Raw genomic sequence first — 25,648 nt, 5'->3', positions numbered from 1 at the left:
CACAAAGGAAGATAGGTGCCATGTGGTTCAATAGTGCTTGTAAACAGGCTAGACAACTTCTTGGTAACATCTACAAAGAGTATAAAGCCTCCGGGGCAACGGTCTTGCCAAAAGAATATTTCCAAGCAAAATCAGCCTACAAGCAAATTCAAAAGGGAGCCAGACAGGAATGGCAAGTGAATCAATGGCGAGCAATCATAGAAGCCTCATCATCACGGAACTCCAGACAATTTTGGCTCCTGGTAAATAAAAGAACTAAAAGATACCCTTTGACTATTATTCCTGCCCCGGTTTGGGAATCCTACTTAAAAAACTACTTTGCCACAACTGACTGTATTGCTAACACAAGAGATGAATTTCAAGATCAGCTTCCCCTCTGGCCCCCCACCGATCCGGAAGACATCCATGACTTGATCGTTAAACTCAAAACAGGGAAAGCGCCTGGGCCAGACCTGATCCCGGCAGAAGCTATAAAATACCACGCGGACTGGTGGGCTAAAGTTCTGGCGACCATCTTCGATGCCGTTAACAACTCTGGAAAGATCCCGGAAGTATGGAAGGACGCTGTTATCGTTCCAATCCACAAAAAGGGCTCACCAGATGACCCGGGGAATTACAGAAATATCAGTCTGCTCTCAATAGTGGGGAAACTGTATGCCCGCTTCTTGCTGAACAGACTTAACCAATGTGCCGAAGAGAAAAAATTAATTGGGCCCGAACAAGCTGGATTCCGCCCAAAACAGTCAACAATTAATCATATTCTAATTTTACAGCATCTTGCCTGGAAATATTCCACCCCAAAGGGTGGCCAACTCTGTGTGGCATTCATTGACCTAAAGGCAGCATTCGATAGTATCCCCAGGAGCATCCTCTGGGAAAAACTCTCCCGCTGGGGCATCGACAGAAGGCTTCTCTGGCTAATAATCAAACTCCATGAGAACTCAGCGGCTAGAGTGAGACTCACCCCGGAGGGTGATCTCACCAATCCAATTCCCATTAACAGAGGTGTCCGACAGGGTTGTATATTGGCTCCATTCCTGTTCAACTTGTTCATAAGCGATATGAGGACTCCCCTAATAGAGGCTCAAGAAAGGATTCATGCACCCCGCCTAGCACTTTATCGCTGCCCTTTGTTACTGTATGCGGATGACGCAGTCATCCTTTCCTTTTCTAGAGTAGGTCTCAGGAGGGCCTTAAAAATTTTTGGATCGTACTGTAACGCAAATTCCCTTACAATTAATTATGGAAAATCTAAGATCCTAATTTTCTCAAAGAGCCGGAAACTCCATAATTGGAGAATTGATGGGAGAGTCATCGAACAAGTCTATAGATTCCAATACTTGGGAGTTTGGTTACAACATAACCTTAGATGGAAGGCCCATGTAGCCTATGTTACAAATAGAGCCAAAGCTATCTCCTTGGCGATCTTGCGATTCTTCTTCACCGATGGGGCCCTTCATATCCCATCGGCGTTGAAAGTCTTCAAGGCCAAGGTGATCCCGACAATTGCCTATGCCATCTCAATTTGGGGGACTTTTGTCAATCTATCTCACCTAGAGGTTATTCAAAATCAGTTTTTAAGAGGGATATTGAAACTGCCCAACTGTGTAAGTAATACAGCGTTACGCATGGAACTTAATACTGTATCCCTGGAAAACGCTCTGTGGAAGCACATACTTTGTCACTGGTTATCTCTATGGCACAATCTCCCAAACTTGTACTTGATACAATGTATGTGGAGAGATGATTTCCAGAGCCCATGGGTAAAAAATTTACAGCTGAAAATAACGGCAATGGGAATCTCCCCATCCAAATTACTAGAGCAGGACATAGTTCCAGCTAAAAGAACAGTAACCTGTAAACTAGAGGAGATGGACTTGCAGCAGAAAATGGTCTTGGGCAATGGTACCTGCTCACCTCTAAACCTTGGTTTATCACCCCTCTTAAGGCTCCCAAACTATTTGAATTCCTTAACTTCTTCGGCTCATAGATATGCCTTTGTAAAGGCAAGATTCAACACCTTCCCATCGAACATGCTGAGAAATAGATTCTTCAATGGACAGATATCGCTCTTATGTGATTGTAATTGTGGGGCACCGGAATCGTTGCATCACATAATTTTTGACTGTGCTTTTCACTCATCGGCCAGGAGCAAGTTTCTTGCCCAATATCTAAAGGGAATTGCCGATGATACGAATGAAGCCAAACTGAGATATCTATTAAATGATGATGACCCCCTAAGATCACTCACGGTTGCCAGATCAGTGTCCTATCCCTAAAGAAGAGAAACGGACTCCTGTGTGGCTCGGAAAATCCCTATAAACCATGATCTATGTTTTAGGATGTAACTAGGTGAATCACCATTGATGTCTTCTATTGATTTGTGAGCAGATGGTGATGGTTATGTTACAAATTTATTGCAACGTATGATGTTGGTCTTTTGTTTTTGTTCTGCTTTGGTTCTTGTCTGTTTTTTGTAAGTTTTGACGGTTTTAAATTTGGAGGTTCAAGTACATTATGTGGGTATGGGAAACTGTCGTGTGACGGGCCAATGGCCGTAATAAAGATCAATCCAATCCAATCTTTCTGCACTCTATACATTTATATGGTTTCTCCCCTGTGTGAGTCTGTAGATGTATACTGAGGTGTCCACTCTGACTGAAGCCCTTTCCACACTCCATACATTTAAATGGTTTCTCCCCTGTGTGAGTCCGTTGATGTGTTCTAAGGTGTTCATTATCAGTAAAGCTCTTTCCGCACTCCAGGCATTTAAATGGTTTCTCTCCTGTGTGAGTCCGTTGATGTCTTCTAAGGTGTTCATTATCAGAAAAGCTCTTTCCGCACTCCAGGCATTTAAATGGTTTCTCCCCTGTGTGAGTCCGTTGATGACTTCTAAGGTGTCCATTATCAGTAAAGCTCTTTCCGCACTCTATACATTTATATGGTTTCTCCCCTGTGTGAGTCTGTAGATGTATATTGAGGTGTCCACTCTGACTAAAGCTCTTTCCACACTCTATACATTTATATGGTTTCTCCCCTGTGTGAGTCCGTTGATGACTTCTAAGGTGTCCATTATCAGTAAAGCTCTTTCCGCACTCTATACATTTATATGGTTTCTCCCCTGTGTGAGTCCATTGATGTCTTCTAAGGGTTCCATTATGACTAAAGCTCTTTCCACACTCTATACATTTATATGGTTTCTCCCCTGTGTGAGTCCGTTGATGACTTCTAAGGTATCCATTATCAGTAAAGCTCTTTCCGCACTCTATACATTTATATGGTTTCTCCCCTGTGTGAGTCCGTTGATGACTTCTAAGGTGTCCATTATCAGTAAAGCTCTTTCCGCACTCTATACATTTATATGGTTTCTCCCCTGTGTGAGTCCGTTGATGTCTTCTAAGGGTTCCATTATGACTAAAGCTCTTTCCACACTCTATACATTTATATGGTTTCTCCCCTGTGTGAGTCCGTTGATGACTTCTAAGGTATCCATTATCAGTAAAGCTCTTTCCGCACTCTATACATTTATATGGTTTCTCCCCTGTGTGAGTCCGCTGATGACTTCTAAGGCTTCCATTATCACTAAAGCTCTTTCCACACTCTATACATTTATATGGTTTCTCCCCTGTGTGAGCCCGTTGATGTCTTCTAAGTTTTCCATTTCCAGTAAAGCTCTTTCCGCACTCCAGACATTTATATGGTTTCTCCCCTGTGTGGGTCCGCTGGTGTAATTTAAGGGCTCCATTCAGACTGAAGCTCTTTCCGCACTCTATACATTTATATGGTTTCTCCCCTGTGTGAATCCGCTGGTGTAATTTAAGGTCTCCATTCAGACTGAAGCTCTTTCCGCACTCCAGGCATTTAAATGGTTTCTCCCCTGTGTGAGTCCGTTGATGTCTTCTAAGGCTCTCACTAATACTAAAACTCTTCTCACACTCCATACATTTATATGGTTTCTCCCCTGTGTGAGTCCGTTGATGTGTTCTAAGGTGTTCATTATCAGTAAAGCTCTTTCCGCACTCCAGGCATTTGAATGGTTTCTCCCCTGTGTGAGTCCGTTGATGTCTTCTAAGGTGTTCATTATCAGAAAAGCTCTTTCCGCACTCCAGGCATTTAAATGGTTTCTCCCCTGTGTGAGTCCGTTGATGTCTTCTAAGGTGTTCATTATCAGAAAAGCTCTTTCCGCACTCCAGGCATTTAAATGGTTTCTCCCCTGTATGAGTCCGTTGATGTCTTCTAAGGGTTCCATTAGCACTAAAGCTCTTTCCGCACTCTATACATTTATATGGTTTCTCCCCTGTGTGAATCCTCTGGTGCAATTTAAGTTCTCCATTCTGACTGAAGCTCTTTCCACACTCCATACATTTAAATGGTTTCTCCCCTGTGTGAGTCCGTTGATGTCTTCTAAGGCTTCCATTCTGACTGAAGCTCTTTCCGCACTCCAGGCATTTGAATGGTTTCTCCCCTGTGTGAGTCCGTTGATGTGTTCTAAGTTTTCCAATATCAGTGAAACTTTTCCCACACTCCATACTATTAAATGGTTTCTCCCCTGTTGGAGGTTGTTGATGTGAACTATGTGTGCTAATTCAATGATGCATAGTGCACATTTCACACATTTTAATTTCTATTCCTAATGGGGGGGGGAAAGGTACCCAATCCCCTGGAGTTTTGACTCTCTTCTCCATCTCCTTCTTCAGAGTGGGAAGAAAGGGAATCCTGTTTTGATTTCAAGGAAGAGAACAAAGGGAAAGAGAACACATCAAGCTCCATTAGCACCTTCTCCTATTTCAACGTCTCCTACATTCCCTCACCTCCTACCCATGTTCCCAACTTTCAGGAAATGAATATGCAATTATGTCAAATGATAGTAATGCATCATCAACCTTTCCTAATCCTCAACCAATGTTCATAAAGCAGCTTTATTTTTTAAAGAACGATGTGCTGTCTGATCTCGTGCCCGTCTTTTGACGCAGGACTATCCTAAAATGACACTGAAAAGCAGGATATTCAAGGGAAAATGATAAACTGTACTTAGTGGAATATGTAGTACCTTGGGAATGTAGTATTGATTCACTAATGGCCTGAAGTTGTGTTATTTCTGGGGACATGAATTTATTCCTGTTCTGTCTTAAATATTATAATCATATGATGTCATGGGGTGTTAGGGGAGCGGTAGTACCTTTGGTGGGGGAAATGTCATGCACCTTACGGGGTAATTTATCCACCATTGGTCCCCAGCCTGCACTCAGCTCTCACCTGTTTCTTCCAGAAGCCACAATCCCAGGAAAGGCTTCAACTGGCTGGCAAAACCTGGCTGTTCTCAAATCCTTGGTGTATTAGGGAATTCTGTTGAGGTGAAGGCAGGCCCTGGTGGATGGAGAGGATGAGAACAACAGTGAATCCCACAGTCAAGAAGGCATATGTCAGTGAATCCCACAGTCAAGAAGGCATAATGAAAGTCCTGTTCCTGGAGCTTTTGGGGGTGCAGGACCAGGAAAGCTTCTGCCACCATAATCCTTCCAGTTGGGATTCAGGCCTCATCATGCAACAGAAACTGTCCTGGTTGTGCTGCTTGATGATCTCTGATGGGCTAGAGTCTGAGGGGAAAGCAGTTTCCTGGTTCTGCTGGATCTCTCAGTGGCTTTGGAGACCTTTGACCATTGTATCCTTCTGAACCCTCTAGAGGTGCTGGGGACCCTGCTATGCAGTGGTTCCCCTCCTTCCTCCTGGGCCATGTCCATAAAATGGTGTTGGGGGATGAGTGTTCAGACCCCTGGGCTCTGTCCTCTCCCCATGCTTTTTAATATCTATATGAAGCCGCTGGGAGAGATCATCAGGGGTTTTCGGCTGGGTATTCAGAGGCATGTGGGTGATACCCAGCTCTTCCTATATTTTAAATTGGAACCAGTGAAGATAGTGAATGGCCTGTGTTGGTGGCCTTGGTGGTTTGCGGATAAATGGCGGCTAACAGATTGAGGTTGAATCCTGACAAGACAGAAGCACTGTCCCTGGGGGACAGGTGGCAGGCAGACCCTACCAGCCTGCAGACTGTCTCACTAGAGTGGTCAATGCTCTGGTTACCTCCTGCTTGGTCTACTGCAATGCGCTCTACATGGAGCTACCTTTGAAGGTGAAACAGAAACAGCAACTAATTCAGAATGTGACAGCTGGACTAGTAACTGGGAGCAGCTGCCTAGACCACATATCACTGGTCCTAAAGGATCTTCCCTGGCTCCCAGTGCATTTCCAAGTGCAATTCAAACTGCTTGTGCTGATCTTTAAATTGTCATGGTTGCATCTTTCAGGCAACAAAAGTATTGATCTGACATATAGAGATCATTCCTAGTCTATTGGTTCAAGAAGGTTCTGGTGGTTTTACTCTGTGTGATTCAAAGTGGTGTTTTCTCTAGCTGGAACGTTTTACCTGATAAGGGAGTTTCCTTTCTGCTGAGAGCAGGTGGTGGAATAAGTTGTAATGAGGTTATGCTGAACCTTCCTTGATTTTGGGAACCAGAAGAAACTGGTTTAAACTGGAGTGAGCCAAGCTTGGTATCCAGTCCCAAGGTTACTCTGACACTGAATTGTTTATCAATCACAGTATTGAAAGGCGCCTGGTCCCACTTCATATTCTGCTATTCTCTACTCTGCTTGTGTGTTTCTTACTTGAGTGCTGTTTTGCTATGCTGTGTTAGGGTTTTACTGTAAATTCAGTTTTTGGATTCTTATGCTTCTTTGCCTTCAGTACTAAATTTCTCTGCTGAATGGATTTTTTGCTGCCTCTGAGTGTTTTTTCCTACTCTGCTAACTATATGTCAGTCTTGGAGATCATTATGGAGGAGCAAGATCTGTGACCTAAAGCCCTAAACAGCCTTGGCGCTGTAGCCCTGAAGGAGCGTCTCCACCCCCATCCTTCACTCTGAACACTGAGGTCCTCCTCTGAGGGTCTTCTGTTGGTTCCCTCCCTGCAAGAATTGAGGGTACAGGGAACCAGGCAGAGGGCCTTCTCAGTGGTGGCGCCCGCCCTGTGGAACGCCCTCCCTTCAGAGGTCAAGGAAATGAACAACTATCTGACATTTAGAAGACAGCAGAAAGCAGCCCTGTGTCAGGAGGTTTTTAATGTTTGATGTTTTACTGTCTTTTATGTGTACAGTGGTACCTCAGATTACATACGCTTCAGGTTACAGACTCCGCTAAACCAGAAACAGTGCTTCAGGTTAAGAACTTTTCTTCAGGATGAGAATAGAAATCGGGCTCCGGTGCTGCGGCAGCAGCAGGAGGCCCCATTAGCTAAAGTGGTGCTTCAGGTTAAGAACAGTTTCAGGTTAAGTACGGACCTCCAGAACAAATTAAGTACATAATCTGAGGTACCACTGTACTGGAAGCTGCCCAGAGTGGCTGGGGAAACCAAACCAGATGGACAGGATATAAATACTACAATCATTCTTATTACATTGTGATTTTTTGTAGTTATTTTGGAATTTGTACTGCAATATCAGCTCATGAAATGTCAGGGAACTGCCATCGGAAGGAAGGGAAGTGAAAGGGCTCACACAGGTTGGGAGAGACTCAGCAGCTGAAGAGGGAACCAGTAGGGGGAGAGGAGCTGAGCTGAGGGAAAGTGAGCTGGAGGGATGGCTCAGAGACACTTCCAGCGAAAACAGTGGGGAGGTTTCAGGACCTCCTGTAGGGACACCCACTCCTCGCCGGAAACTGTCACGCAGAGAGTCCAGAAGACGTGTTTCCGTTAAGGAGCTTTTATGTTGGAAGCGATTCCGAAAGCAACCACTGTCGGAATCTGCCAGCGACTGACGGAGCCATGTTTAAGGGGCTCCGTTACAGACAGAGGTTTGCAAACTTGACCAAACTCTGAGGGACTTGGATTTTACACACAAGCAGCTCATCGTCCCATCACAGCATTCCGACAGTCTCCGTGAGCAGCTTGTGCAGGAGAAGGCATCATGAGCAACCCAGCCGGAACCGGAGAAGCAGGAGCTGGGGCGGGTCCAAGCCTGGAAGAAAGGTACCGGGTGTTGGAGGTCCAGCTAGCGCTGCAGACGGCGAGGCTTGAGGAGAGGAGGGCTCAGGATGCAGACAAAAAGGGGAAAGACACCCAGCTCGCCAGAAAGGTACCAGGATTGGTGCAGAAGTTTGGGGGGGAGCCCAAAGACTATCATGGCTTTCGGACAGAGATGCAATATGCCCTCAATCTGCAGTTTGATGAATTCCCTGACGAGGAATCACGAGTGGCTTTCGTGATTGGGCATCTTGAAAAGGGGGCGAGAGACTGGGTTAGACCCCTGATGGCAGCGAATAGTGACGTCCTAAAGGACACGATGAAGTTCTTTCGCGCCATGGATCTGATGTTTTCCAGCGATATTGAACAGGGAGTGGTGCGCAGACAGTTAATGGCTTGCAAACAGGGGAGCCGATCTGTCCGTGAGTACTGGACTGAGTTCACCATGTTGATCCATAAATTGGGGTGGGATCTATCGGCGGAACCCATTCAAATGCTCTTTGAAGAAGGGCTTTCTTCGGCTGTGAAAGACGAACTTTCCCGGGCGCCCAGGGCGGAGTCTATGGACCAGCTGACCAAATCAGCGCTGACCATAGGAGCGCGCCAGGAGGCGAGAGCATTGGAGAGGCGGGAAGGGAAGGGGGAACGTTGGAAGGAGTTCCGCATTCCAGACATTCCAGAGCCAACTTTCCCGCCGGCAGAGCCGATGGAAATCGGAACAGCGCGCGCGCGCGCAGTTTCAAAGCCCAGTGAGGGGGGAAAGAAGGAGGGAAAAGGCGCCCGGAAATGCTATCTCTGCCAACAGCCAGGTCACTTTGCCAGAGTCTGCCCCCAGAGGAAGGAATGGCAAGGGATGGTAGGAGCTGTGGAGGGAAGAGAGGAAGAAATACCGGAGCAAGTAAAAGCCAACGCCTGGCTGCCACCGTCGGGGCACAGCAGCCAGGCCAAAGAGCAGTGAAAGTGCCCACGCCAGAACCTCCTAAACCCGCCCTAGTGATAGAAGTGGCGCTAGAGCTGCCAAACGGACACCCTCTAAAGATAAAGGCGCTGTTGGACTCAGGCAGCTCCTGCAATTTCATGAGCAAAGAGTTTGCAGCTGAACACCAGATACAGACGATCCCTTTAAGCAACCCCCTGCAGGTGACCACGATCGATGGCAGGGAGCTGTTGGGAGGAAAAGTCAGCTTGCAGACCGTCCCAATGATAATGAAGGTGGCAAGGCACACCGAACTGATGGCGTTTAATGTGGCCACCTTGGGAGGAGCTCCCATTATATTGGGGATGAGCTGGCTAGCGTTACATGATCCGCTGGTGGGCTGGCATCAGAGAGTGGTTTCTTTTGGTTCAGCACATTGCTTAGAACACTGCAAAGAGGGAAAGGGTTTGGCAGGGGCCCAAGCCACCCTAGCAGGGACTGAAGTAACGGAGAACGTGAAGGTACCACGACAATACGCAGATCTCCGCGACGTCTTCAGCGAAAGGGAAGCTGACCAACTACCTCCGCATAGACCCTTTGACTGTCAAATCAATTTACTCCCTGGGGCACAGCTCCCTGTAGGCAAGCTGTACGCCATGTCAGACAGAGAGATGCAGGAGCTAAGAGAGTTCATTGACAAGAACCTGAAGAGAGGGTTCATCAGAGTCCAGGGCGGTGGGGGGCAGCCCAGTGTTTTTTGTGGATAAAAAAAACACGAACAAGCCGAGGCTGGTGTGTGACTTCAGGGCCTTAAATGCAGTGTCAGAACCAGTGGCTTTCCCTATGCCCAGGATTGACGACATTTTGACAAGGGTGCGGAAGGGAAAGATTTTCACAAAGCTGGACCTAAGGGGGGCGTACAACCTGATACGAATAAGGAAGGGGGATGAATGGAAAACCACCATGTTCACCCCTTTAGGGGCATTTGAATATTTAGTTATGCCCTTCGGCCTACAAGCAGGCTCCGCATGCTTTCAATCGTTTATGAACCACGTCCTGGGGCCTTTGCTTTACAAGAATTGTGTGGCCTTCTTAGACGACGTGTTGGTGTATTCTGAGAATGAGGAGCAGCATGTGAGAGACGTCAGAGAAGTGTTGAGCAGGCTGCAAGCCAACCAGCTGTGGGTGAAACTGGAGAAGTGTCAGTTTCATACCAAGGAGGTGGAATTCCTGGGGTATCGCCTGTCAGACAAGGGATTGGCCATGGATCCCGGCAAGGTCCAGGCGGTGCTGGAATGGAAAACACCCAAAACAAGGAAGGATGTGCAGAGGTTCCTAGGATTTGGGAACTTCTATCGTAAGTTCATCCGAAACTTTGCCCACCTGACGGCGCCCATTACGGACTGTCTCAGCAGTAAGAAGAAGTTCGTTTGGACTGAGGAGGCGGAGCGAGCATTTGAGGAACTAAAAAGGGCCTTCGCCTCGGAACAACAACTCCTGCATGTGGATTTACAAAAACCGATGAGAGTGGAAACTGACGCATCAGACAGAGCGATTGGGGCGGTGCTTCTGCAGCCAGGGAAGGAGGAGTCAGAGTGGAGACCGTGTGCCTTTTTTTCGCGAAAGCTGAACAAATCCGAGAGGAACTACACGGTGTATGACCGAGAACTACTAGCCATTCATGAGGCGTTCCGGAGATGGAGGCACCTGCTAATTGGCGCACAACATAAGGTGCAAGTGTGCACTGACCACAAGAACCTAGAGTATTGGAGGACGGCACGAGTGCTCAACCAACGGCAAGTGAGATGGGCCCAGGAGTTCTCCAAATTTAACTTTGAGATTTGTTACGTGCCAGGCCCAGAGAACATTAGGGCGGACGCTCTCTCACGCAAACCTGAATATTTGGAGGGGGAGGGAGCACCCGAAGAGAGACATGTCATTCCAGAGGACCGCTGGGTGTGTGGGGCGGCATTGGTGGGACAAAGAGAACTGGTAGAGGAAACAGAGAATGATGAATACGCCCAGAATAAGCTCAGAGGTCTTAGGGGTGAGGGAGAGGAACCAGGGGGTTTCGAGGATAGAAATGGAGCTTTGTATTACAAAGGGGCACTGTATATCCCTGAAGGAGACTTAAGGGGGAGGGTACTCAAGCAGTTGCACGACAACCCCACGGCGGGGCATTTTGGACAACACAAAACCATGTGGTTGGTCACCAGGGAATTTTGGTGGCCTAAGGTGAGGGAAGATGTACGGGAGTATGTAAGAGGGTGTGAGCAATGCCAGCGAGCCAAAGGGGAGAGGCGGGCACCGGCGGGGCTATTAGAACCCTTACCAACCCCAGAACGACCTTGGGAGGCAGTGTCGATAGATTTTATGACTGATCTGCCGAAGTCCAAGGGGAAAACAGCCATCATGGTGGTGGTAGACCTACTAACAAAGATGTGCCACTTTGTAGCCTGCTCGCATGCAGTCACGGCGGAAGAGACAGCGAAGTTATTTGTAGAACACATTTTTAAGTTGCACGGGGTGCCATTGAGGGTGGTCTCAGACCGAGGAAAACAATTTACTTCCAGGTTCTGGAGGAAGCTCATGAGCTTACTGCAGGTGGAGGTCAACTTTTCGACTGCCCGGCACCCTGAAACCAACGGGCAGGCGGAAAGAGCAAACGGTGTCCTCCAGCAATACCTGAGGTGTTATGTCAATGACAGAGAGAATGACTGGGTAGAAAAGTTGGCGCTGGCGGAATTTGCCTACAACAATGCCGAGAATGTGTCCACAGGGATGAGCCCCTTCTTGGCTAATTATGGGTGTCATCCCAGGGCTTTCCCAGGGGGAGAAGGGGAGAGATGGAGCGTCCCGGCAGCCGAGCATTTTGTAGAAGAAATGGAAGCAATCCATCGTCAGCTCCAACTCAACTTAGAAAGGGCGAAGGAAGAATACAAGAGGCAGGCAGACAAGAACCGAAGGGAAGGTGAAACCATAAGGGTGGGAGATAGGGTGTGGCTGTCAACCCAAGGGTTGCCGTTCAAAGGAGGTTGTAAGAAATTAAGACCCAGGAGATTGGGTCCCTTTGAGGTCATTCAACAGGTCAACCCAGTGGCTTTCAGGCTCCGGTTACCCAACCACATGAAACTGCACCCAGTATTTCACAGGTCGTTACTGTCACCGTATGAGGGGGGACGAGAAGGGATGGCCACTCGGGGACCGGTCATAGAAGAAAGGGAATGCAGCAGCCATGTGGCAGAAATCCTCGACGCCAGGTGGAAGGGGGATCAGGTGGAGTATTTGGTAGCGTGGGAAGGAGAACCGGAGTCAGAAAACACTTGGGTAATGGCAGAAGATATCAATGACGAGGTATTGATAGAAACGTTCCATCAAAGGTTCCCAAGGAAACCTCAGCCTGTGGAGAGGTTCCGGAGGGAATACTTTGGGACCACCGATGAGGAGGAGGAGTTGGAAGGATTCTCGGACTCGGAAGGGGAAGGGGAGATGGACTCTGAGGAGGAGGAGTACTTCGAGACCAGGAACCGCAACAGGTGGAGAGAAGTGTTCGAGACATCGGAAGATGAAGGAAGTTCATTCCGGGGTTTTGCCTCCTCACCGCCCGTAGAGGAGGGGGCGAGAGGGGATGAAGGGGGCCCTGGAGGGGAGGTGGATGTCAGGGAACTGCCATCGGAAGGAAGGGAAGTGAAAGGGCTCACACAGGTTGGGAGAGACTCAGCAGCTGAAGAGGGAACCAGTAGGGGGAGAGGAGCTGAGCTGAGGGAAAGTGAGCTGGAGGGATGGCTCAGAGACACTTCCAGCGAAAACAGTGGGGAGGTTTCAGGACCTCCTGTAGGGACACCCACTCCTCGCCGGAAACTGTCACGCAGAGAGTCCAGAAGACGTGTTTCCGTTAAGGAGCTTTTATGTTGGAAGCGATTCCGAAAGCAACCACTGTCGGAATCTGCCAGCGACTGACGGAGCCATGTTTAAGGGGCTCCGTTACAGACAGAGGTTTGCAAACTTGACCAAACTCTGAGGGACTTGGATTTTACACACAAGCAGCTCATCGTCCCATCACATGAAATGTTATGGGTGGAGAAAATCACAGGGTTGACGTAAATGATAATCCCACCCACAAACTCTCATTCACATATAGTCTATAAATTTGGGGAGGTCACACACTTTGCCTGTGCTAATACTGGCAGTCTTTGGCCTGCACAGACACACCCGGTGTGTAGAGCCTCCAGCCACAGGAACTGTCTATCATGAAAATGGCTCCCTTGACTGGGAAGACTTGTCCAATGGCTGTCATCGGATGCTGATGGGTTGTATCTCAGCTTGTCAGTCACTCTGACATTGCCTACAAAGAATAAGAGGAACAGAAATGCTTTGGAGGTGCAACTTCTATATCAGCCCTGACAGCCATTCCATGGACTCTGCACCCCTGTTTCTGATGACAGGTGTACATTACCCTCATCCTCAATGAACCAGGTAGAGGAAAAGACACTTAAAGATGGAAGCCTGAGAGAGAGGAAAAGGTTTCTGGCTGCTTCCCGGGTGGGATTGCGGAAACCAAGAGCCACTTCTGAGAAGGCCTCTCCCCTCCTCCCTTCCTCTCGGGATTTCCTCTCCTCTCCAGGGGACCAGTGGTTGGACTGGGCAGAATCGCTGTGTCTGGACAGGGCAGGGGATTATGGGGTGGAAGGAGGATGGAGCTTGCAGGAAGGAAGGAGTGGGGGAACTGGACCCCCCCCCCCACTTTCCAGGGATCCCTCTCTGGTCGCCTTGAAGGGGTGGCTGATTCCTGGGCGGGAGGGAGAAGCCAAGGCAGCCCCTCGATGGAGACGTCTCCCCAAAGACTGGTCTCCTCCCCTCCCCGCCAATGCTGCGCTTCCTTCCCCAGGGATGCTCCCCTCCCTCCTCCCCCCACCCTTGGCCCCCTCCCTCTCTCCCGGAGTCTCCCTTGCACCCAGAGGCCCCCTTGGCGCTGCTCACCCTTCGCCATACGCGACCCATCTCTCGCTCCGGAGGGGTCCCCAAGATGAGATGGGGAGGGACAGGGGGGGTCTCTATCCAGGCGTCTCCCGCACCCATTAACCCTTTCCTGGCCCGCTTCTCTGCGCCCCAGGGATGCCTGCGAGGGGGAAACGGGGCCGGGGAGTCCTCGTGGGACCCCGTGGGTGGGCGCCCCACGTCCTCCCCTGCCAAGGAAAGCCCCCTTCGCTGCAGGCGTGCAGGGATCCAGGCCCCACGGAAGGCGCTTGGGGGAGCTGGAGGGGTCTCTGGGTCCTTCTCTCCCCCCCCGCGATCCCTTTACCTCTTTGTCCTCGCTCCCGATTCTCCTTCCCTGCAACATCCACGAGGGGGGGGTCCCCTGCCTCCTCCCTCCCCTTTCCGAAAGCGCCCCCCTTGAGCCACGGGGCGGAGCAGCAATACGGAGTGGAAGCTCCACTTCCGGGAGAAGCAGGCAGTTGGGGGGGAGGGCTCACACCCCCCATTCCCGGAGCGAAGCCGGATTGGAGGAGGAGGAGGAGCAATGTATTGGGGGAGGGATTTGGGATGGTGGGGGCGGGGTGAGAGGAGGATGTGCCGGGAGGGGCGGGGAGGTGTAGAGGAGGGGGGAGGAGAAAGTTCCCCACCGCTCCTCTTCCTTTAGTGGATCGGAGAGCGGGGGAGGGGCTGATCCCGGAAATCCAGCTGCCAAGTGGGTCCCGTCCCTCCTACAAGGTTTGCATTGCAACATCCTCCCCGCCCCCACCCCACGAGCTTAGATCCCTCCGTCTTTTAGGTCTTGGTGCTGTTCAAACCAGGAATGGAGGGGGGCAGCTAAAAGACTCCCCCCAAATCCCAGCCCCCCACCCCAGCCTCTGACTCAGGCCAGGACAATGACCGTGGACACAGGCCCCGTCCCTGCACAACAGCCAAGAGGCTCAGAAAAGCAGCCGATACAATTGGAGCCAGAAGCGGATTCCATGTGTTAAGGGAGAAATCTGCGGACGTTGCGGACGTGTTTGTATGCTTGGGGGAGTATGGCTGCCTTGTGTCAAGTCTCCCCCCTTTGATAGTCCTTCCCTCACGGTGTAAAATAAAAGTGGAACTGTGCAGATCCGATGTATGGCTGATTTTCTATGAATTTATAACAGAAGCATTGCGTATGTCTCGTGTGTGTGTGTGTGTGTGTGTGTACAAATTGAATGATTGGGGGGGGGGGGCTTCCTGCAACACATGAATCCCAATCCCAAAGAAGGACCCTGCCAAAGAATGGTCCACCTACCGCACAATTGAGCTCATTTCACATGCTAGCAAGGTTATGCTTAAAATGCTACAAGGCAGGCTTAAGCAGTATGTGGACCGAGAACTCCCAGAAATGCAAGCTGGATTTAGAAGAGGCAGAGGAACCAGAGACTAAATTGCAAAAATGTGCTGGATTATGGAGAAAGCTAGAGTTCCAGAAAGACATCTACTTCTGCTTCATTGACTATGCAAAAGCCTTTGACTGTGTCGACCACAGCAAACTATGGCAAGTTCTTAAAGAAATGGGAGTGCCTGATCACCTCATCTGTCTCCTGAGAAATCTCTTTGTGGGACAAGAAGCTACAGTTAGAACTAGATATGGAACAACTGATTGGTTCAAAATTGGGAAAGGAGTTTGACAAGGCTGTATATTGTCTCCCTGCTTATTTAACTTATATGCAGAATTCATCATGCGAAAGGCTGGACTGGATGAATCCTGTAATAAAAAAATTAAGGTCTTATATATATAATAAATGCTCATAAATGTAGCAAGCAAGCACATACATAGATATGTAGACCCCATGTCTGGAGCAGCACAGGAACACCGTCCTGAAACCATTTAGACTCCCAAACTGACCAAACGTTTTCTCTGCAAGGAGGGAGGGGTGAGGGAACCTTCCCATTGTCTCAGGAATTGGGAAATCACCATCTCAAAGGTATGACCAGAGTACCAGGAAAGGGAATCAGATAAGCCATTATCAGATAACCTGGCAGACAGGAAAAATGACAACATTCAAATTTCTGTTGTAGACCACCTTTTCTGTGATGTAGGTATGATGTATGTGGGGGGTGGTCTTGGGTTACGCCCCTTCTGTGATGTATGTATGATGTATGGAGGGGTGGTCTTGAGCTCCAGGGCAGGGAATTTAAAATGTCTATATAAAGGCAGGCACACCTTTGTTCTGGGTCCTCCTCCTTTTCTGCGTGTGAGGGGAGCACACCAGAGAATACTGAGAAGCAATACTCTTGTGTCTCCCATAAGGGAAGAAGGGCAGCTTTTGTTTACAACAGATGGCACCCCATATGGGACCTTCGGTTGCCCAGATTCAAGGGGGGGGCAAAGAAGGACCGGTGATCCAGCGCGCACCAGGCCATTTGCCAGGAGGAGCCACCAGTCCTCTAGTGACCCCAGGGTCTGGAAAGAACTGGAGTTCCAGCAGGGCTAACCAGAGGAAGCAACGCTTGATCAGGCCAGCCACAAATTGATTTATTTTTTAAAATAATCTTTTCAAGATCTGTCCTTCCAGTGAGGACCCAGGGCTAATTTCCTTAAGAACGACTTGGATGATGGACTCAAGGGCATCCTGATCAAATTTGCAGATGACACCAAACTGGGAGGGGTGGCTAGCACCCCAGAGGACAGGATCACACTTCAAAATGACCTTGACAGATTAGAGAACTGGGCCAAAACAAACAAGATGAATTTTAACAGGGAGAAATGTAAAGTATTGCACTTGGACAAAAAAAATGAGAGGCACAAATACAAGATGGGTGACACCTGGCTTGAGAGCAGTAAATGTGAAAAGGATCTAGGAGTCTTGGTTGACCACAAACTTGACATGAGCCAACAGTGTGACGCGGCAGCTAAAAAAGCCAATGCAATTCTGGGCTGCATCAATAGGAGTATAGCATCTAGATCAAGGGAAGTAATAGTGCCACTGTATTCTGCTCTGGTCAGACCTCACCTGGAGTACTGTGTCCAGTTCTGGGCACCACAGTTCAAGAAGGACACTGACAAACTGGAACGTGTCCAGAGGAGGGCAAGCAAAATGGTCAAAGGCCTAGAAACAATGCCTTATGAGGAACGGCTAAGGGAGCTGGGCATGTTTAGCCTGGAGAAGAGGAGGTTAAGGGGTGATATGATAGCCATGTTCAAATATATAAAAGGATGTCCTATGGAGGAGGGAGAAAGGTTGTTTTCTGCTGCTCCAGAGAAGGGGACACGGAGCAATGGATCCAAACTACAAGAAAGAAGATTCCACCTAAACATTAGGAAGAACTTCCTGACAGTAAGAGCTGTTTGACAGTGGAATTTGCTGCCAAGGAGTGTGGTGGAGTCTCCTTCTTTGGAGGTCTTTAAGCAGAGGCTTGACAACCATATGTCAGGAGTGCTCTGATGGTGTTTCCTGCTTGGCAGGGGGTTGGACTCGATGGCCCTTGTGGTCTATTCCAGCTGTATGATTCTATGATTCTATGAATGGATGCGTTTGATCTTCTTGCAGTCCATGGGACTCTCAAGAGTCTCCTCCAGCACCATAATTCAAAAGCATCAATTCTTCGGAGATCAGCCTTCTTTATGGTCCAGCTCTCACTTCCATACATTACTACTGGGAAAACCATGGCTTTATGGATCACTGCCCCTTCATGGATCACGGCCTTGCCGTGGCGAAGGGGCTTCAATAACTCAGAGAAGCTATGAGCTATGCCGTGCAGAGCCACCCAAGATGGACAGGTCATAGTGGAGAGTTTTGACCAAATGTGATCCACCTGGACCAGGAACCGGCAAGCCACTCCAGTATCCCTGCCAAGAAAACTCCATGGACAAAGACAACAGGCATATGAATCATGTATGACCCTCCCCTTTTCTGATGTAGCAATGATGGTCCAGCAAATTGAGTGATGAAATATCGGAAAGACTTCACTCAGATATTTTTCTTGCTAGAAAGGAGAACCTCGTTAATTCCCCAACTCCTGAGGCTAGATTAGACATGTTCCGGGAACTGATTTCGTCGCTACAACCTTATCTGACCAACAAAAAAACGCCACGGCAATCTCTACACTTTAATAAATCCAAACCTTGGTTTGACCAAGAATGCATGGCTATGAAACGCCTCCTGCTGGATAAGTACAGGAACTATAGAACAGCGAACTTACCTTCGCTTCCATTAGACTGGTTTGAGTCAAAACGCAGTTATAAAGCTTTGATTAGCAAGAAAAAGCTCCAGGCACAAAGGGAGGAATGGCAGTGCCTAGTGGAGGCCTCCCAAAGGAAAGATTCTGCCACGTTTTGGAAAATAATTGCAAAAAGCTGGAGAGACTCCCCGATTGAAATCGAATACTCTATACCCGCTGGAGCATGGGAGGCCTATTTCCTCTCATTATATTCATCAAATCAACTGGCCCCAGCTCTGCTTCCTGCTTCAAGTGAATTTGGTAAGGAATGGCCCCCTGTAACCACAGAAGAAATTACTGGCCTTATTCAAGCTCTTAAATCAGGGAAAGCCCCGGGTGCTGACAATATCCCACCAGAAATTCTTAAGGCAAATGTCGAATGGTGGGCCCCTGTGCTAGCCGCCTTGTTCACTAGTATAAATCAAGCGGCTATTATCCCCGAGGACTGGGGTTTAGCCATCATCATTCCAATATTTAAGAAAGGAAACAGAACTGAGCCAGCTAACTATAGACCAATCAGTCTATTAAGTATTATTAGCAAACTGTATGCTGCTCATTTATGTGATAAATTAGTGGAGTGGATGGAAAGAGAGCATATTCTATCAGAAGCTCAAGCTGGTTTTAGAGCAAAGCGTTCAACTATAGACCAGGCCCTTACCCTTCAACACCTGGCAGACAAATACTCTAGAAAAGGGGGGTCTTTATATGCAGCATTCGTGGATTTTAAATCGGCGTTTGATCTAATACCAAGGGATAGACTCTGGGAAAAGCTTGGCGCTACAAACATAGATAAACGCTTATTACGCCTTATCCGTGGTCTATACGAAAACACCAGGGTGAGGGTAAGATGCGATCGGTCAGGCCATCTAACTAAAGAAATTCAAACGCACTATGGGGTTAAACAAGGATGTGTCCTCGCGCCAACGCTATTTAATTTCTATATCAACTCTCTAGCAGTAAATATGGCGAAAGAAAATGCCCACCCTCCCAAACTGGCAGGTATTCCCATCCCGGTGCTTCTGTATGCGGACGACGCAGTCCTACTCTCCTTTTCCTGCGTTGGCCTGAGGAAGCTTTTGAGATCACTTGCTGACTATTGTCAAGCGGAACAACTATCAATAAATTACAGCAAATCTAAAATTATGGTGTTTTCAAAAAAAAGAAGGAAACACAAATGGAGAATTAATGGTCAACCTATTGACCAGGTAGCAACTTTCAAATACCTGGGAATAACTTTTCAGGAAAGGGTCTCATGGCACCAACAGATGAAAAACGCCATTGCCAACGCAGGAAGGGCTAATAAAGCCCTTACAAGATTTTTTCACGGGAAAGGGGGTAAATACGTTCCAGCGGCCTCCCAGGTTTTTGCTGCAAAAATACTCCCACAACTCACTTATGGATCCCAGGTTTGCAGTTTTAAAAATTTTGCGCCTATGGAGGCATTTCAAACAAAATTCTATCGGTGTTTATTGGGGATCCCCCCCTGTGTATCTAATATAGCTGTCCGCTTAGAAGTTGGACAACCACCCGTTAATGCGCGGCTGTGGATTCTAAAGATACACTACTGGTTAAAACTTATTTTTTCCCCGGCCGGTTTGGCTCCTTTAACACTCTTAGACACCTTTCATTCCACCTGGAAAGCTTCCCTGTTTGAAAAGATAAGAAGCTTGGGATTCTCCCCGCAGATCTTGATAGCGGCAGGATATGAGAGAGCCAGAAGTCAAGTGCTCCAACGCATTAGGGACATAGAGCTGCAATGTCATATGGGCAAAATGGATAAACATGCCATAATTAGAGACTTTGGGAGAGGGTTCTCACCCGCAAATTATTTGGCTGATTTACAAATACCTAAGTACAGACACTCCTTTACCCTGGCCAGATTTAACGTTCTGCCCTCTGCCCTGCTGCTAGGCAGATATGAGGGCAAACCATATGAGTCACGTGTTTGCCCGTGTGGCTCATCGGAAGTGGAAACAAGTCTGCATGTATTGCTGCACTGTAGTTACTACGAGGATCTACGTTTGACCTTTATTGCCCCAGTTCTACAAAAGCTTAAAAATGAACCAGAACTCCAACGTATGAGAGCCTTGGTAGAAGATAAGGTTCCTGAAATTACGATCAATGTGGCCAAATTTTGTGTAGCCGCTATTAGGCGCAGGAAACAAGAGCTTTCCAATGTCAATATGCAGGCGAAGGCAAATACTTAATTTTATTTATGCTGTCTAATTTTAAATTGCAGTTATGTATCGAAATTGTCCTTTGTTTTTTCCGGTGTTATGCTTCGCTGACTAGCTGTACGAGTTAATCTGGTCTGTGACCGTTTAATAAAATTTGATTTGATTTGATGCTCCACAAACTGTATGCTGGGATAAGATAGAAACTTTTAAAAGTCCTTGTCACCCCATCCTCGGGGTTCAATTCCTCTTTCAACCTGTTGCGCAATAAACTTTGATCTACAGCTATTTGCTCCGGTTGGTGGCCGGACTCCTTCCTTTATTCCGCAGGGACCCACGGGCTCTGCCCGATGAGCTGGGTGGCTGAGCAGCCTCGCACCTGGATTCTCCCCCCCCCAACACCAAATTAACCTTTTATTGGTCAGACCTAGGAGACTTGATAGCCTTTGGGGGCATACAACACCCGGACTCCGAGCCTTCTTCCCTTGGGGGTCCGCCAGCTGGTGCCTCCCCCCCTTTCACCCAGCCAGTCCATGACAGCAACAGCAACAGCAGCAACATCAGTAAAATAAGTATGATAATAATATGCACACTGGTCCTCTGGCAGGAAGAATGATAACTTCTGGGACTATGGAAAAATACTATCTTCCCCAAACCCCAGAATAAGCAGGAGCTCTGGGATTGCCCCAAGGGGTTCATGAGGGAAGATGGGCCCCCCAGGAGACTTCCCTGGTACCTGCAGTCCCTCCTTCCCCCTCTTGCAATAAGGCTTGGGGAAAATCTCCCATTAAATTACAGTATTTTAAGTTTTCTTCAGAACACGTAGGAGGCCGCGAGAAGTTCTAGTGAAGAAGCAGTATTCAGAGATCATATGGTGGTGGGTGTGAGAGAGTTTGGTGCAAAAACAAGTCACACACAGATGCACCCGTCTTGCATGCTTGAGTACAGCAACTCCAGGGCATGAGCCAAGTATCGGCAGGGTAGGGGCCATGTGTAGAGCAATTCCCACACTTAGGTCAAAAACACACACAGAGGATGAAGGACTTCTTCAGTAATAGACATTTCCCCTTACTTTTTAGGAGAATAAATCTGTGTGTTATAGAGGGAAAAATACGGTATATCTGATGTACGGTTGATTTACTATAAATTTATAAGAAAAAGTCGTGTATGTTGTGTGTGTCGTGTAAGTACAAACTGAATGACTGGGGAGGGGGGTTCCTGCAACAGCAGGAAAGCTTCTCCCACCATTATCCTTCCAATTGGGATTCAGGCCTCATCATGGGACTAAAACAGCACTGGTCGCACTGGATGATGATCTCCGATGTGCTAGAGTCCAAGGGGAAAACTGTTTCCTGGTTCTGCTGGATCTCTAAGCGGCTTTGGAGACCGTCGACCATGGTATCCTTCTGGACCCTCTAGGGGAGCTGGGGGCCCTGCTATGCAGTGGTTCCCCTCCTTCCTCCTGGGCCTTGTTTAGAAAGTGGTCTTGGGAGAGGATTGTTCTGACCCCTGGGTGCTCCCTTGTGGGAGCAACAGAGTTGCTGTAAACGATAATCCCACCCACAAACTCTCATTTACACACAGCCTGTCGATTGGGGGGGGGGGTCACACACCTCACCTGTGCTAATGCTGGCAGTCTTTGGCCTGTATAGGCACACCCTGGGTGTTGAGCCTCCAGTCACGGGGGCTGTCTATCATGAAAATGGGTCCTTTGACTGGGAAGATTCACGCAGCCGCTGTCATTGAATTTTGATGGATTGTATCTCAGCTTGTTTGTCAGTCTGACACTGCCTACAAAAAGTTAGAGGAACAAAAATGCCTTTGAGATGCAACTTCTATATCAATCCTGAGAGCCATTCCATGGACTCGGCACCCCTGTTCCTGACAACAGGTGTACATCTTCTGCATCCTCAATGAACCAGGCAGTGGAAAAGACACTTAAAGATGGAAGCCTGAGGGAGAGGAAAAGGTTTCTGGCTGCTTCCTGGGTGGGATTGCGGAAACCAAGAGCCACTTCTGAGAAGGCCTCCCCCCTCCCCTCTTCCTCTCAGGATTTCCTCTCCTCTCCAGGGGGAACAATGGTTGGACCGGGCAGAATTGCTGTATCTGCCATTAATTTGATTTTGATTTTATATTAGAATGAATTGCTTTTAGAATGCATTTTAATTAATTGATCATGAGCCCGGCTTCGCCCTGGAGAAAAAACAAGGACACCAGCCAGGAATACCAGAGCAAAACAGCAGCCAGTAGGCTTGGTCTTTATTGAAGACGGTCGCGACAGGACTCCCACCTGCCACCAGGTGAAACAAGATGGAAGCCCCGTACAAAAGAGAACCCAAAATTTTATTAGCTGCTAATCCCAATGTTACAGTCCCCAAAATATAATTATGAAAGGGGAGGTCTGGTGGCTGTAATCTGAGCATCCTGGACCCCGCCCCATGGTTCCCCTTGCCCTCCACCAAACATCTATCAGGTGAAAGAAAAGAGATATTTACATTTCCCTTCTAGGAGCAGAAGTGCGTCAGTAGCCAGAGTGGAACAACGGGGGAGGAAGTGCAAACAAACATGACCGCCATGTGGCCTGACTTATTCCCCCCCCCCCCCCCCAAGAAGGGAAATGGCCGGCATGCGGCCTACAGCTAGAGGGTGGTGGATGGTTATGCCCCCCCACCACCGCGAAACAAAAAGGTTGCCCCTGCATCCTAGCTGGGCACCCGCCCAGAAAGAAAAGCCACAAAATTGTGGCCTAGCCTGGTGGAGGGGCCATGCCCCTTCCAATCAGGCCAGAACGTACCTTAATCTGGCCGCCAGGACACGCTCCTGAGGATCCTGATCCTGCAAGGTAGAAAACCAAAAGAGGCTTGGACAAAGGGGTCGGCCTCCTTTCTTTGGCCTTTGCCCCACCCCAGCTGGCCATCCATTGTCCTTCCTGACCAAGGGCGGGTCAACGGCCGGCCCAAGCAGGTGGGGGGCACCCGCCCAGGTGAGCCCTATCTTGGTGCCGCAAACCCCACCCACCTGTGAGAAAGGGAGGGTGGACATTCCCTGTTTCCCAGCCAAGCTAATCCCAGCCTTTTGTCTTCATCTGGGTTGGTTCTTTGTGGAATGGCTACCTGTCTGGCACTCAGGTATCAGGATGCCAGGGATTATCATTCAGGCAGAGGGGCTGCTGAGTAGCTGAGCTCACATGTCTATAGGAATTTCTGAAGTTACTCCAGTGAGCCAGTACATAGAGACATTTATCAGTGAATTCATACATTTGGTATTGTGCAGCAGAGGCCCTTTGAATAGATAGGAAGAAACTGTGATGAAGTGCTGTGTGGGAACAAATCACAAAAGTGATTGTGCTGATTTTGGTGGTGGGCTGCATGTGCATGATATCTGCTGGAGGGGCAACCACCCCCAAGCTATACATAGATTCCTGCAACAGTCTGGACAGGTCAGGGGCTTATGGGGTGGGAAGATGATAGAGGTTGCAGGAAGGAAGGGGTGGGGGGACACGACCCCCCACTTTCCAGGGATCCCTCTGGCTGCCTTGAAGGGGTGGCCGATTCCTGGGTGGGAGGGAGAAGCCAAGGCGGCCCCTCCGGAGATTCCCCACGGGAGCCACTATGGATAAGTCTCCCCAAAGACTGGTTTCCTATCTCCCCCCCCCAATTCTGCCCTTCCCTGCCCCAGGGATGCTCCCCCTCCCCACTTTCTCGACTCCCTCCCTCTGTCCCGGAGTCTCCCCTGAACCCACAGGCCCCCCTTGGCGCGGCTCACCCCACGCCCTGCGCTCCCATCTCTCCGTCCGGAGGGCCCCCCACCCACGACGAGCAGGGGAGGACAGGGGGGTCACTATCCAGGCGTCTCTCACGCCCCTTAACCCTTTCATGGCCCACCTCTTTCCGCGCGGAACCCACAGAGTCCCAGGGATGCCTGCGCGGGGAAATGGGGCGAGGGGGCTTCGTGGGATCCCCTGGGTGGGCTTCCTAAGGGTCCAAGGAAAACCCCCTTCGCTGTACGCGTGCAGGGATCCAGATCCTCGAAAGGCGCTTTGGGGAGCTCAAGGGGGTCTCTGGATCCTTCTCTCCCCTTCCCCCCCGCGACCCCTTTACCTCTTTGTCCTCGCTCCCGATTCTCCTTTCCTTTCCTGCAACATCCACGTGGGTGGGGGGGGGGATTTACCTGCCGCCCCTCCTCCCCTTTCCGAAAGCGCGCCCCCCTAGAGCTACGGCGCAGAGCAGCAATCCAGCGCAGAAGCTCCACTTCCGGGAGAAGCAGGCAGTTTGGGAGGGGGGCTCACCCCCCCCCCACTTTCCCGAAGCAGGAGCCGGATGGCGAGGAAGAGGAGCAACATATTGGGGAGGGGATTTGGGCTTTGCGGAGGCGGGGTCTGGGAAGGATGTGCCGGGAGGGGTGGAATTTGGGGGGCGGGGAGCAGAGGAAGGTGTCCCCCCTCCCCTCCTCCTCCTGAGAATCAGGAGAATGGGGCAGGGGCTGATCCCGGCAATCCAGCTGCAAAGTGGGGTACCCCACCCCACAATGTTTATATTGCAAAATCCTTCCCTCCCCCACCCCACGCCACGAGCTTAGATCCCTCCGTGTTTTAGGTATTGCTGCTGTTAAATCCAGGAAGGGGGGGGAGGGGCAGTCAAGACAGAAATCCATCGGGATGGTGGGTTGAATCCTGATACTTTCCAAGGTGAAGCGCAGGAAAGCCTTGCAGCTGGGGGGATGTGTGAATACTGTTGTGGTGCTTGTGGTGCTTGGGGGGGGGGTTGTGGTGGAGCGATGAACCCCAAAGGACTGAGAATGCACTGTGAACAGGACTGGCCCACCCAAGCCTCACCCCCCTTGCCTAAAAGCCTGACACCCCGCAATGTGACAAGGGTGTGACTCCTGCCCTCAGCAAGCAAAATAGTTCCCCTCCCCACCGGAGGAAAGCAATCTATGGGATGCTGAGGTGCCCTGAGGGCTGTGCGGGACCCCCGTTCCTTGAAATGGAGGGAGCCGTGGCCTGTCAGCTCTGTGTGTGTCTCAGGGAAAGGGGGGGGGCTGCTCTGTGTGTTTTGCTAGCAGTTAAATTGCACATTTTTGGGGGGAAAGAGCTTTCTTTTTGTGTGCTTTGCATTGAGACTCGTGTTTCCAGCTCAGCCAGGGGAGCTGGGGCTGGAGGGCCACCTGTGTGTGTGAGAGAGAGAGGGGGGGAGAACCCCCCCCCGCAATAACCGGCTCCCAGCTCTGTGTATGTCTCAGTTATTTTTGTCTCTATCTCGGCCAAGAGGGGCTGAGGCTGTGAGGAAAGAGGGGGAAGCCCCTTTAAGACCCAGAAGTGGTGAAAAGCAAGATATAGTCTGTGTTCTAGGATCATGATCATATTTATTCTCT

At 49.4% G+C, this 25,648-nt stretch overlaps 1 protein-coding gene and 1 long non-coding RNA gene across 2 annotated transcripts in view; both read right to left on the bottom strand.

Annotated features, from left to right (window-relative positions):
- The window catches only part of LOC308486484, a 52,428-nt gene extending 27,420 nt beyond the window's left edge, over positions 1-25,008 (bottom strand). Inside the window, exons 1-2 of the long non-coding RNA XR_013991075.1 lie at positions 24,376-25,008; positions 23,070-23,110 (exon numbers count right to left, since the gene is read on the bottom strand). This is a non-coding gene — a long non-coding RNA (uncharacterized lncRNA). The remainder of the gene's footprint in view (positions 1-23,069; positions 23,111-24,375) is intronic.
- The window catches only part of LOC308457785 (uncharacterized protein), a gene marked incomplete at its 3' end in the record, with an annotated part of 75,263 nt that continues 52,182 nt past the window's right edge, over positions 2,568-25,648 (bottom strand). The window contains exons 3-4 of the mRNA XM_080971957.1: positions 5,257-5,367; positions 2,568-4,716 (exon numbers count right to left, since the gene is read on the bottom strand). Of these exons, the coding sequence (XP_080828083.1) occupies positions 2,568-4,529 (1,962 nt within the window). The 5' untranslated portion in view covers positions 4,530-4,716; positions 5,257-5,367. The remainder of the gene's footprint in view (positions 4,717-5,256; positions 5,368-25,648) is intronic.

The sequence above is a fragment of the Podarcis pityusensis genome (assembly GCF_964106645.2).
Source record: "Podarcis pityusensis genome assembly, chromosome: 10".
Taxonomy (NCBI): domain Eukaryota; kingdom Metazoa; phylum Chordata; class Lepidosauria; order Squamata; family Lacertidae; genus Podarcis; species Podarcis pityusensis.
This window is presented reverse-complemented; position numbering and strand designations above follow the sequence as displayed.